Raw genomic sequence first — 13430 nt, 5'->3', positions numbered from 1 at the left:
GAAGTAGAAAAGGTTCTAGAATTGAAACTATGTTTATTGTTACTTTTGGATCGACTAATAGATGTTATAAAGAGCAAGAGCCATTGTAGAGATAAGAAAGAGTGTGACATTAAAGAAGTAATGAGAGACCTTCATTCTATAAATGGAATTACCATATGTGATAACTTTCATTCATTTTCTTCAGAGCTCTTTTGTTTAAGGAGTAAGAGAGTGAAGATCATGATTCCAAGCTAAAATGGCTAAAGAAGATGTATAAGTGAAGCTTAAGGCATTAGAATCGAGATGATAGATTTTCGACTCTTTAGTTAAAATTAAGTTATTTACAATGTTTGTAATGAATGTTAATGTTTCATGACTAAATTAAGACTTTAGTTATAACATTGTAATTTAGTATGATTGATGAATATATACATTATTATGAAAATGTAAGTGGATTATTTAAACAATGAATGTTAGTATTATTATCATGTTGTTTATATTCTAACTTTAAAGGATATATAGGAATTTGAGAACCTCCTCCTTTACTATTGTTAATTTTTGTGGTTTATGGCTAAATATAGGGCTTGGGAGCTATTACATGCGTATGAATACTAGCATATAGATTCATGCAAGACAAATCAGACATGTTAGATTAGTTTTAAAAGTTGTTAACCTATTGGACTTGATTAGTACTACTAAAATATATATTGAATTCATTAGTTCATAAATATAAAAATATAAAATACACTATCTAGACTAATATATTAGTAAAAAAAGAGTCATTCATAGTGAAATTATAAACTAATATAAATGTTAAGCCTTTTTTTTCAAAATGAAATAGTACCTTTTATAAATGTTTTTTCATTTCTCATTATATGGAAACTAAATGGTTTAATGCTTTATTCGAAGATAATTTTGAGGAAGATTATGATGATGTAATGAATCATGTAGTTCATTATATTAATTACAATGATGGTAATTATGACATTGGTGGTGTTGGTGATGATGGGGATACAGATGATGATGACAACGATGATAGTGACAATGATAGTGATGAGGATTATGAATCGTTTTGAAAGTGAGATCTTGATTATTATAAACTAACATTATGCTTACTGGAGCTATCTCTATGTATTTATCTTAATTATGTGCATAAAGAATCTTGTATGACTTCATATGAAATAGGTATGAGATGGTTGACTGAAATCTTAAAAGGACATTGGAAACAATATCTCAACATATTTAAGATGGATGCAACAACATTTTAAAGTTTGTGCTTTGATTTAGAATCAAAGCATAGGTAAAAAAACTTAAAGAAGAATGAGTGTTATTAAAGGCCCCGTTTGTTTGCAGGAAAGTTGTTTCCTTTGGGAAAGTGAATTCCTGGAAAGTGAATTCTGGGAAAGTATTTTCCGATGTTTGGTAGTGTTATGGAAAATGAACTGGAAAACACTTTCCAGTGTTTGGTTATGTTATGGAAAATGAACTGGAAAATAATTTATTAATGAATTAATTTTTTTTTCAAGTTTATCTAATATATATAAAATATTAATATAAATATTTAATCACTTACAATAAAAAAAATGAAATCTAAAAAGTATAATGATGAATTTTTTTTATTATATCCTATATTCATACATAAGCTTATGAAATATTTCTACAAAAAGCCTATTAATATATTTTTTTTCAATTTTAAAAGCTTAAAATAAGTTTTTTTTTCATATGAAGAAAGCCAAATTAGTTTATGGTAAGAGTAATATATTTGGGTTTTTTTTTGTATGAAGAATTTTTTAAAAGATAAATACATACAAAAATATTTTTATGGGTTTTTTGGATAAATATTTTTTTTGTACGGGTAAAGGCAATTATCTCTTTAATATCCCTTTAATATATATCAAATAAACATCAAGATATAAATATAAATATAAATATCTAACATCAAACATAATCATACATAAATATTAAGTTTCGATGTCATATACATACATATTAGTTCAAATTACAAACATAAACATGCTAGACCGAATTAAACAAGTAAACATACTCATTAAATAACAAACATACTCATTAAATAACAAACATAGTCTGAACCCAAATTTTGAACATAGTCAAACCATCTTAGCAAGCAGGCCTGTAGTAGTGGTGGTTCACAAAATTCTGAACCCAAATTTTCCTCAAATTAACATTTTTTGCCATAAATGCTTTTGCCAACATTTCATTTTGGACCAAATGATCAAATGCATCCCCAAGAGTGATCTCATCAAAGCCTTCAATTTTCATCACTTCCGTATACAGCGCATTAACAAAGTGAAGTTTTCTGATAACAAAACCTAAAAATTTAGGGAAATAAATATTAAAAAAGCATATAAAATACTTACACAATTAATACAATAAATTATGCTGAAAGAAGCGGACAATAATTCCCTATTTTTCCTGTTATATTCATTCCCCATTTCCCCTATTATAACCGGTTTGTATAATTCCCCATTAACATCCCCAATTGCATTGTTCCATTCCCCTCCCATTCCCCATTTCCCCTGTTATTCATTCCACATTTTCCCTATAATTTCGTTATAACCGGTTTGTATAATTCCCCATTAGCATTCAACAATTTCACTGTTCCCATTCCCCTCCCAATCCCCTCTCCTCTCGGTTCCAGTTCCCCCAATTCCCCTGCTCCCATTTTGTTTGTAAAGTTCACAGAAATCACTGTAAAAGAGAGCAAGGATTCACTGTAACAGAAATCCCCCCCCGTTTTGTCTCTCTTTGCTAACAGATTGATCGCCCCACAACAGAAATCGGCCCCCCTCACAGAAATCGATCGCCCCCCCCGTTCGTTTTGATCTCACAGAAATCGATCGCCCCCTCCGTTCGTTTTGATCTCACAGACCCCCCCCGTTTTGATCTCACAGAAATCTATCGCCCCCCCTGTTTTGGTCTCTCTCACAGAAATCAATCGCCCCCCCCACCGTTTTGGCCTCTCTGTCAACAGAAATCGATCGCCCCTCCCCCTCCTGTTTTGGCCTCTCTGTCAACAGAAATCGATTGCCCCTCCCCCCGGTTTTGGCCTTTCTCTTGTTTACATAAATCGATCCCCCCCCATCGCGTTGCCTCTCCATGTTAACTAGAAATCGCCCCTCCTGTTTTGCCTCACTGTTCACAGAAATCGCCCCCTTCCCCCCCACCGTTTTGCCTCTCTCTGTCACAGTTATCTCTCCCGCGCCCCCCCCGGTTTTGTCTCTCTGTTTGGTTAGTAAGCTGCCGATTGTGATTCATGAAGAAGAAAACAGTAGCAGAAAAAATGTGTTTTTTTTTTGTTGCTTGATTAGTTGAATGTGACGAGATTAAGATGAAGAGTTATGGAAATGTTATGGAAAAAATATGACAGTAGCAGTAGCAGATTTATCAAGAATATCAAAGATTTATGCCATCATTTTTACAGATCTACGCAGAATAAGATAAAAACATAAAGGAAATAAAGAGGAAAAAATTACCTGAAATTAATTGGTCCAGAAAAATACTCTTGTTCCTGCTCAGTTTCCAATTGATTTTGAAGAAAAAGAGACTGTGATTTTGAAGAAAAAGTTCTCCAGCTGTGTATGAGAAAATGAACGGAAGGAAAGTGTTTTCTTTTCTTTAACAAAAGGAAAACACTTTCCTTTCGTAACGTTACTTTTTGTAGTTTGACTGGAATTCAGTTTTCTTTGACTATTTTTTCATATTGCTGCCAAACATGGGAAAACAAGGAAAGTGAATTCCAGGAATTCACTTTCCTGCAATCAAACACGCCAAAAAAGGTGGTCATGTTTCTTTATACACTAGCATTAGATACTTTAAATAGAAAAGTTCAAGAAAGATTTCAACTTTTAAGCAAAATTGTTAGTAGATATTTTAAAGAAGTGTTTAAAATAATGTGTTTGCTCTTAATTGATATTGTAAAACTAGGAGATCCTGAATTTAGAAACACTCCATAGGAAATTGAGATGACTACAAGATATATGTCTATTTTCTAGGTTATACTAATATACTTTTGTATTATTAATGCTAAATATAAATTATCTGGATATTTTTGTTCAATAATTTATAAACTTATCTTTCTTGTATTTGATATAAAACTACATAGGAGCAATTGACGACTCACATGTGCATGCTTGTTTTCTTTAGAGAATTAAATTTCATTTATCGGTAGAAAATGTGCATAAACTCGAAACATAATGACTCCATATAGTATTGACATGCAATTCATCTTTATTTAGGAAGGATGAGAATGTAGTGCACATGACACATATATTTTTCTGGAGGCATTGACAATCCCTAGATAAAATTTCTAAAACCACCTGAAGGTAATTCGAAAAGAAAATGTCATGTTATTATTACTATTTTTCTAAATAACCTTTCTTTGTGTAATAACTTACAAATTTATTATTTATTCTCATAGGAAAATATTATTTGATAGATGTTTAATATCTAAATGATTATGGATTTTTAAATTTGTATAAAGGTGAAACATATCACATGTCATATTTTCGATGTGGAGGAAATAAAAGAAGTCGAGAAGAAGTATTCAATCGTGATACATAATGTGATTGAATGTACTTTTAGAATGCAAAAAAAGATGGAAACTTTTGCAAAACACGCCCACTTATCCTTACAAAACACAAGTTCAAGTTATAGTTGTATCAATGGCTCTACATAACTATATTAGAATAAAGACTTAAGATGATAATATATTTGCAGAATTTGATCACAATCCATATTTTATTCCTAATTAGATTTTAACCAATGCTATGGCACATTCACAAAGTCATGCAAACCATTGATAATCTCGAATGGATGATGTACCTGATGAAATTGCAACTAGTTTAATAAGATAATAAAATTAGTTTATATTTCAGGACATGTATAAATAATAATAATGCTTACATTTTTAATTTGATCAACTTTGCAATTGGTACATTTATTATTAATATTTTCTTAAAAACAAAACTAAGACCTTAATGTTATTTTGCTATATTTCTTATGTATTAATAACTACATATTTTCTTATATAATTTAAAGTTATGGAATTACTACATGTTCATTTTGGTCATTTTATTATCAGCAACAATTTTAACCAAATATATATTTTAATCCAACTACAACAACTAAAAGTGTTTTTTCAAACCTACTTTTTTCAAAATACAACCACAAATGCTACATTAGTAGATAGATTTATGGACCACAAACACTAACAACTAGAAATTGTTGGGCTTGAAATCGACTTACATAGCTCTGATACTAACTGACATAGTTGGAAGCAAAAGATAATAGAGTTTGTTACAAGTTAAATTCCTTAAAAATTAAGAACACTATAATTATAAGTAAATATTCAAAATATTCAATTTTTATTCATCAAAGTTTCATTTGCCAAAAGAATTTTATAATCCTTTGTATATAATCAACTAGAAAACTATATTGATACTTAATAGAAAAAAATAGAAAAAAATTCTAAAAAATAAAAATAAAAATATTTATGAAAAATATTTATTTTTCCAAAAATATTTCTCCATCATCGTAAATTTAATAAATTCTTTGTAATGTTGGACTCTAAGATTTTTTACCTTGAAAAGTCTATAAAGATAGCATAACTTCTTAACAAACATGCCATTGTTTAGTTAAAACTAGTTATTTGATCTCTATTTGCCGCAGGTTGGATAATATTTTTTAGCCAAAAAAAAAAAAATGCAAGCTTTTCAAATATTATTTTAATTCTAATTATAAATGAAAAGGCATATGCATTCATTTAATTAAATATATCAAGAATCATCTGTGCCAATAAATACAAAAAACAAAGTGTTAATGTGTTTATTCAACTCGCCTCATTGTAGGTAAAATAATTTTTTTTTCTAACGCAAAAGAATTAATGTGTAGGTGTTATTAATGAATTTTTTAACATCGATTAAAAAATATAACCGTGAATAAAAAAGTACATGTTTAAATATAATAAAATACAGTAAAGATCATATTCAATAATAAAAACATGTAAGATCTCAAGTTAATTTTTAATATAGCAGAAGAATGAAACAACGTTGCAATTGCTATAATGAAACATCATTTCCTTAGTATTTATATAATAACTTTTAAAAAAAAAGTGCAAGGAATTTTTTTTAAAAAAAATACAAAAGAATAAAGATAAGAACAAAAAGAATAGTATAAATAGGTTAAGTGTAGAGTGATAAACATTCAAAGTATGAAAAATAAAAAATAATTTAAAATAAAAGTGTAAAAAAGAGAGGAAAAACTAAAAAACTATTACAAAAAATAAAGATATGAAAAAATAGTGATAAATAGACAAAGTGTAAAATGATAAAAATATCAAGTATAAAGAGAAAAATATAAAACAACTTGTTTTCTAAATTATTTTTTTTAAAACCCAAAAATTATAATTTTAGCTCGCGACAATAAAAAAAAAAAATAGTAAAATTTATAATTATATAATTTCTCCATGAAAATAGCATAACTCCTTAACGATAATGCCATTGTTTAGTTAAAATAATTATGTATTCTTAACATGGGTTTTATCAAATAAATAACAATCTCCCCATTTAGCTCCTATATTTATGTAAATTCAATAAACAAACTCTTATATATATATATAAAAAAAGCCTTCTTAAACTTCACTACCTCTATATCCATCACATTTCATCAATTCATCAACTTTACGAACTACAAACTCGTCACAATTTGTCTACATTTGAGTAACTGGGCGGTTGTTTTTTATAGATAATGTATCCAATTGAAAATATAATTGTTTAGATACCAAGTTGGAAATTATGTTATAATTAGAGGACAACTATGTTCTTTTTCCAAAGAATTGTATCGTTGAACAACCAGTGACTGGCAGGTGGAAAACTAGGTTCCCTTAACGATCCCTTCTCTATGGTCCTTTTTCACTCTTGCTGACATCTTTGATCTTTCCCTTCTAACAAAACAAAAACAAAAGACTATCTTATGATAATTTAACCTCAAAAAAGCAAACTACACATCAGCAGAAGTAGAAAAACATTCAACGAACACTTGTAACTTTTACATTCGTCTGTCTTTGCAGATGCTGGATTGGTCAACTACAAACATCATCATCATCATCAAAACAAGAACATCATCAAGACCGTTACATTATTGTATTTAGAGAAAACCCAGATTGGATTTCTCATTGTTTTAATAGAATTATCATCCCTTTTTCATTTTGTTTTCTCATCTATGTATATATGTATGTATGTGTATGTATATGTGTAGATGTACTCAAGCAATTTATTGGGGTTTATACTGGCAATGGTTTCCAGTGCCTTTATAGGCTCTAGTTTTATAATCAAGAAGAAGGGCCTTAGAAAAGCCGGTGTTAGCGGTCCTCGAGCAAGTAAATCAAGTTTTTTTTTTTTGTGAAATGGATTTTGGTTTTTTGCTGAGTTTGTAATGTGATTGAATTTGATTTTGGTTGTTTAAGGTTCTGGAGGCTATGGTTATTTGTTGGAGCCACTATGGTGGATAGGCATGATTACTAGTAAGTTACATTTTTTTTACTGCCTTTAGCTGTTGTTGTTATTGTTGTGGTTGTGGCTATTCAATTCACAGTCTTTGTTTAGAAAGGATTGATTTTTAGGGCATTTTTTGTGGGAGTTGACCCAATTAGGCTATCTGAATTTAGGTGGAATTTGTTTGAGGGATGAATGTTCTTGTATGCTTAGGTTTGATGTATTTTGATCTGATTGATGTTTTGTTGGGGGAAATTGACAGTGATTGTTGGAGAGATTTCCAATTTTGTAGCATACATTTATGCTCCTGCTGTTCTTGTGACACCACTTGGTGCATTGAGTATCATTGTTAGGTAAGGTTTATTTGTAGTTCAATTAGGATCTGTTGTTGTTTTTACTATAAAGCAACAGTTGCATGATTAGTGTGTCTGATTATGTTTGTGTAAACATGGGCAGTGCTGTATTAGCCCATTTCTTGTTGAAGGAGAAGCTGCAAAAAATGGGGGTGTTGGGTTGTCTTCTATGTATTGTTGGTTCTACTGTGATTGTTTTACATGCACCTGAAGAACGGTCCATCAATTCAGTAGAAGAAATCTGGGAATTAGCTATTCAGCCAGGTAGTCCGTCTTCCTTATAAGTGCTAATTTCTTGTTTCTACCTTTCCTCCCAATCAATTTGATGTGATTTTTTTTTCTTTTCCAGCATTTCTCTTGTATACAGCCTCCGTGGTAGCTATAGCATTGGTGCTGATTTTGTATTTTTCTCCACGCTATGGCCAAACCAACATTTTGGTGTATATAGGAATTTGCTCTGTAATTGGATCATTGACTGTAAGTTTCTTGTAGCCCTCTTGCTAAATGTTTACCAAGATTAAACAAATTTAACACCTTTGGTTTATGCATATGTGGTCTAGGAGCTTTGAAACTTTAATCCTAATGGAACATTTGCATGTATTCCTATAATAATAACTACATGTTGTCTTGTTTTGCAGGTTATGAGTATAAAAGCCATCGGCATTGCTATAAAATTAACCATAGAGGGCATAAACCAGGCCAAATACTTTCAAACATGGATTTTCGCAATGGTTGTAATTACTTGCATCATCACTCAATTAAATTATCTAAACATGGTTAGTATCTTAATATGCAGTTCTAGCACAATGTAGTATTATCTGAATGGTTATATATTTTTGACATGTAGTGCTACATGCTGGTAAGGTGGTGATATTTAACCATTTTCCCTGTGACAAACATACTTATGCTAATGAAGACTGAATTACTTTACTACTCTAGAAGGAGTTGCTCACCTATCTTCTTACTGATAATTGAATGCATCTATGGCCTTCCTGAGACTAGGACTATCACCATTGCCTCTAAGCCATTAGTTGTGCATGTTTTTAGGATCCAGGTGGGGGTGTTCACAGACATGCTGATCTTGAGGGATCTGATATCCATAAAGATTTAAAATGATTTAGTACCTGCGACTTTATAGTCTTACCTAGGACCTACATAGCTATAACCAGAACTATTAGTGTATATTATTTAAGGGACCTAAAAACATCATTTAATTGAGGATGAATATGCTTAAAAATCTGTCAAAAATTAGGAATGCTTAGCAGATTCTGTCTTCTTACAATCTTATACATAAAAGAAGTGTTTTTATTTCTTAATTTGCACTAACGTAGAGCAGTGCTTTTTTGCATGGAATGAAGCTGACTGGACCCTTAGGCATGGACAACGTTTTTTTAATATACACATAACATTTAATTTTAACAAATTCAACCACTTTGTGCAACATTTCAGCCAATATTTATTATGCACTACAACTAATACACTTGTAGGCAGATATTTTCCTTCCATGAGGGTTTTAGAACCTCAATTGATCTCCATCATATATCTCCCATGATACACCTGCAAGAATTCAATCTAGACAAATGTGTGGTCTCGTTGAGAATGTGTTGGTGATAGGGTCAATAGAACAGCAGATGCACATTAGCACTGTGAATGGAGGTGTTTTTTTTTACTTTTAATTCCCTCATCTTAAAAGTTCATGGTTATTTGATGACAAGTGCTGAATAAACTTGGAAAATCTGTGACACTGGGTCCATTAGAAGACGATTCTCTCTCCCTATTCTTCTTGTGCATTTTGGAAGTTTCCAAGTCTCCTCCAAAATTTAGAGTCAAGATGTTGCATTGCCTTGATTGTGATTCAGGTTCAATACAAGCTGTTTCCTAATGATGTGGTGTGGTTGCAGGCATTAGATACATTCAACACAGCAGTTGTTTCTCCCATTTACTATGCTGGGTTTACTTCCTTTACAATTCTTGCCAGTGCAATAATGTTTAAGGTATTGTTATGTGCACATGCACATGGGAAGAGAGAGAGAGTGTGCGTGCTCCGTGGCTGTGTTTTTGTGTGTGTGTGTGTGGGGGGGGGGGGGGGGTAAAGAACATTTCTAACTCTTCCCATATCTTCTCTGAAGGATTATTCTGGTCAAAGTGCAAGCAGCATTGCATCTGAACTTTGTGGGTTTCTTACCGTGTTATCTGGTACTGCTGTATTGCATAGCACGAGAGAGCCAGATCCACCAACCCTACCAGGTAGATTTCTTTTGTACTTAGGTTGGTGACTCTTGCTATATGTTAAAATTGTGACTTAAATGCGTGATTGCTGAGTGTCTCATGTTTGCTTATTGTTCGAGCCTTAGTGCACATGCATCTCATTACTTTTCTAATTAAAAAAATCATATTTATGTAGTAAGAATCATAATTCTGAAAATCTCAATGATCAATGTTCATTTTATAGAGACAAACATATAGAAAGGAATCAGTTATTAGGAGTAACTGGTAGGTTTCTCAGTATGATGAATTAGGTAAAGAGAACCAGTGAGGTGATAGAAAATTAGTTGGCTGAGTGTGGGGAGAAAGTCACTCATTCTGTTTGTAAGATGCCAGAGTTTGTAATGAGGACATTGAAGAAAGGAGAAAGGAACATGCAAAAACATTTGTAGGTAGGTGCAGTATATTAGAGGGTAACTAGAAAAGGTTTGAATATTGGTTTGAGGTTCTTGAACAATTTTGAAATGATTTTGTAGAAACTCTTTAGATTATTGCAACTGGCCTGAGATGTTAGCTTCATTGCGGAAGAGACAATCAAGTGTTTTAGGGAGAACAAGCCTCTTTTATGGATGGGAATGCTTCGAAAATCATAAATCAATCACAGGATTTGACTGGCAATGAATCTGAAAATAAAGGGAAATTGAAATAAATAAAAACAAAGTGCTATGTAAAGATTGTAGAAAATAGAAGGTACCGTTCAGGTAGATTACTTTGTTTTTGAAAAATATGAGTTGATCGCTAGCACTACTGGTCATGTTTATCATCACAATTGCTATTGTATTTTGCTGAAATGCCCTTATGAGGCAGGGTTTGGCTAGTTTATTGTTAGAAATAGCGATTTGGGTAGATTACTAACTATAAGGGTGTAATGTTTTACACATTAACAGAATCATGTTTCCACACCTCTAACAGTGCTGATGTGATCTAATTTTATTTTGCTGGAACAAGTGAACTCTAGCTGATTATGAACTGCAGGCTCTACCTTTATGTGTTTTTAAATTTTCATACTAAGGATGAGATTCAAGTTCCTTTAGGATGGTAGGTTTTTTTCACCTCATTGTAATATCAGTTACTGCGTGGATACCTTTTGATCATGCTAATATGTTAAAAACAAGTACTACATAGATTTTAGTTTCTAGGGTAGCGGAGCCTTATATTAAAGAAAAAGTAGTGCATTTGTCTGATAAAACCGACTATGCAGATCTTTATACACCATTGTCTCCAAAAGTTTCATGGTACATCCAAGGCAATGGAGAACATTGGAAACAGAAGGATGAAGATGGGTCACCTCCTGATTTCATCACAATTCTCCGACAAGACCATTTCAAGTGAGAGATAATATACTTGAGGTGCTACAGTTTTCAACTTGTTCATGGTGCTAAGGCCCTAAGCAGAACAGCTCGAGTGTCTATTGATTTTGCAGGTGAAAACCATGTGGTAAAGTGTTTTTTTGTTAGGGAATACTTTGTTCTTTCCCCCCTTTAAAGATGGTAATAACAATTTTATCTTGCAGTCTTGTGCCAAAGTTGTTAGTAGTGGTCTCTCACCTTATTTTGATTTTCACTTTTTTGTTCTCTTTTTCAACGTGTAGCAATATTTGATTTCATTCTTCAAACCATGTCCAGTCTCATTGTGTAGGCTTCAGACTGAGCTGGTAGTCTAATTTATTTGATTTTATATGACAAGTATTGGTAAATTCATCTCTTCGGTTGTGCTGAAATTGATTATTTTTCCTTGCTCTCATGATTAGTGCCATAGCTTCTTACTTGCCTCTTACATAGATAAAGCTTGATATTTGATTAATTTTTTTATGTTGAGGAGATCCAAGTCACCTCTACCAAGGATATGTTTGCCATCTGCAATACTTCCATCCTCTACCTGTAAAATGAAAGGTCGTTTCGTGAAGAACCACTGAACAATAAACATTGCTGTAAGGGTCTCTAATTCTTGCTCTTCTGTGATCCAAGTCAACCAACAGGTCCAGCTCTGCATGTTTTTAACTTAATGATCTGACAAAAGAGAACTTGAATGGAGTATGGTCTTGCAGTGATATGATCACCTGCTTTGACTCAAGTCTCCTCTACTTCTAAGTGAGAGCTACCCCAGTTATGAAGTCATAAATGCTGACAGTTAGGGCTTGGCACCTTATTGGGTGGTGGATCAGTTCTTAACTTGGCAGGAATCTACAAGAATGGGAGAGGAGCTGGAAATGGCAAGATGGACATGAACTGGAATAATAATCAGAGACTTGACTGGAACCTTTACAGCAACAGAACACAAGAAAGATTAGTTCTTGTTGATATTCATTGCTATAGAACACTACTTTCCAAAAAAACAAGAAACTAGAAAATGATGTTAAAGCGTGAGTTCAATTTTGAATATAGATAAACTAGGAAATGATGAAGTGGATGTGAATTGGAAAGTAACACTAACAGTCACTTATCTCACATGCATGCCAGTGTAGCTCGCACATTTCTTGCTAATGAACTTGATGCTCAACCAGTACTCATTCCTCCCCTTTCCTAGTGGTCTTGGGTTCAAACTCCTCACTTTGGAAAATTCTATTCGGTTCCAAAAATGCCAAGAATCTTCAACATTATGCCATGTTTGTTTCCTGAAAATTACTTTTCAAACTTTTCTATATTTGTTTGCCATTAGAAAAGTTGGTCAACAAAAAACACTTTTCAGTCAAAGAAAAATTTGGCTTGGTTTCCAGGAAAGTGTTTTCCTGAAAAATTTGAGCGAAAAACACTTTTCAAAAGTTGTGAAAAAAATGTCATATTATTTGCTGATTATGTCAAATTTGATCCTTAAACTTTTGATTGCTATATATATTTTGTATTGAATATTTATTTTTCAATTTCATCTCTTAAAATTTAATTTTTATATTAACTTTGGTCCTTATTTTTATAGTTGTTATTTGCTTTTCCCTTATCATTTTCTTATTGAAATTTTTTATCTATCAAATTTGATCCTTATTCAAACTTATTTTATTTAAAATAATTTATGAAATGTTAATTATTATTATTTTAATTTCTTCATCTTTCAATTTTATTTTATTTTTTAGATTTGATTTCTATTATTTTGATTATTATTTATTTTATTTGAGATAATTTATGAAATTATATTTTTTTTCAATTTCATCCTCGTTTAACTGTTTAATTTGTAAGATTTGTTTTTCATTATTTTAATAAACTGGAAAAAATAAAATATTAATAAGTTATTTTCCAGCTTATTTTCATGACATAACCAAACACTGAAAAATGTTTTCCAATTTATTTTTTATTACACTACCAAACATCGAAAAATAATTTACTTTTCT

The 13430-nt window shown here is 31.5% G+C and overlaps 1 protein-coding gene across 1 annotated transcript; it reads left to right on the top strand.

Annotated features, from left to right (window-relative positions):
• Positions 1-6870: 6870 nt before the first annotated feature.
• Positions 6871-11812, top strand: LOC7465022 (probable magnesium transporter NIPA6). Its single transcript, XM_006369713.3, has 9 exons — positions 6871-7375; positions 7463-7519; positions 7753-7843; positions 7947-8107; positions 8193-8320; positions 8482-8619; positions 9745-9837; positions 9973-10090; positions 11310-11812. Exons 1-9 carry the CDS (start codon positions 7255-7257, stop codon positions 11438-11440), a joined length of 1038 nt encoding a protein of 345 aa, XP_006369775.1. The 5' UTR covers positions 6871-7254; the 3' UTR covers positions 11441-11812.
• Positions 11813-13430: the final 1618 nt, after the last annotated feature.

The sequence above is a fragment of the Populus trichocarpa genome, chromosome 1 (assembly GCF_000002775.5).
Source record: "Populus trichocarpa isolate Nisqually-1 chromosome 1, P.trichocarpa_v4.1, whole genome shotgun sequence".
In the NCBI taxonomy this organism is placed as follows: domain Eukaryota; kingdom Viridiplantae; phylum Streptophyta; class Magnoliopsida; order Malpighiales; family Salicaceae; genus Populus; species Populus trichocarpa.
This window is presented reverse-complemented; position numbering and strand designations above follow the sequence as displayed.

Coding starts and splice junctions, on each gene's coding strand:
- LOC7465022 (XM_006369713.3), top strand. CDS start 7,255: ATGTACTCAAGCAATTTATTGGGGTTTATACTGGCAATGGTTTCCAGT. Junction 7,376..7,462: donor TGTTAGCGGTCCTCGAGCAA/GTAAATCAAGTT, acceptor TGGTTGTTTAAG/GTTCTGGAGGCTATGGTTAT. Junction 10,091..11,309: donor AGATCCACCAACCCTACCAG/GTAGATTTCTTT, acceptor CCGACTATGCAG/ATCTTTATACACCATTGTCT.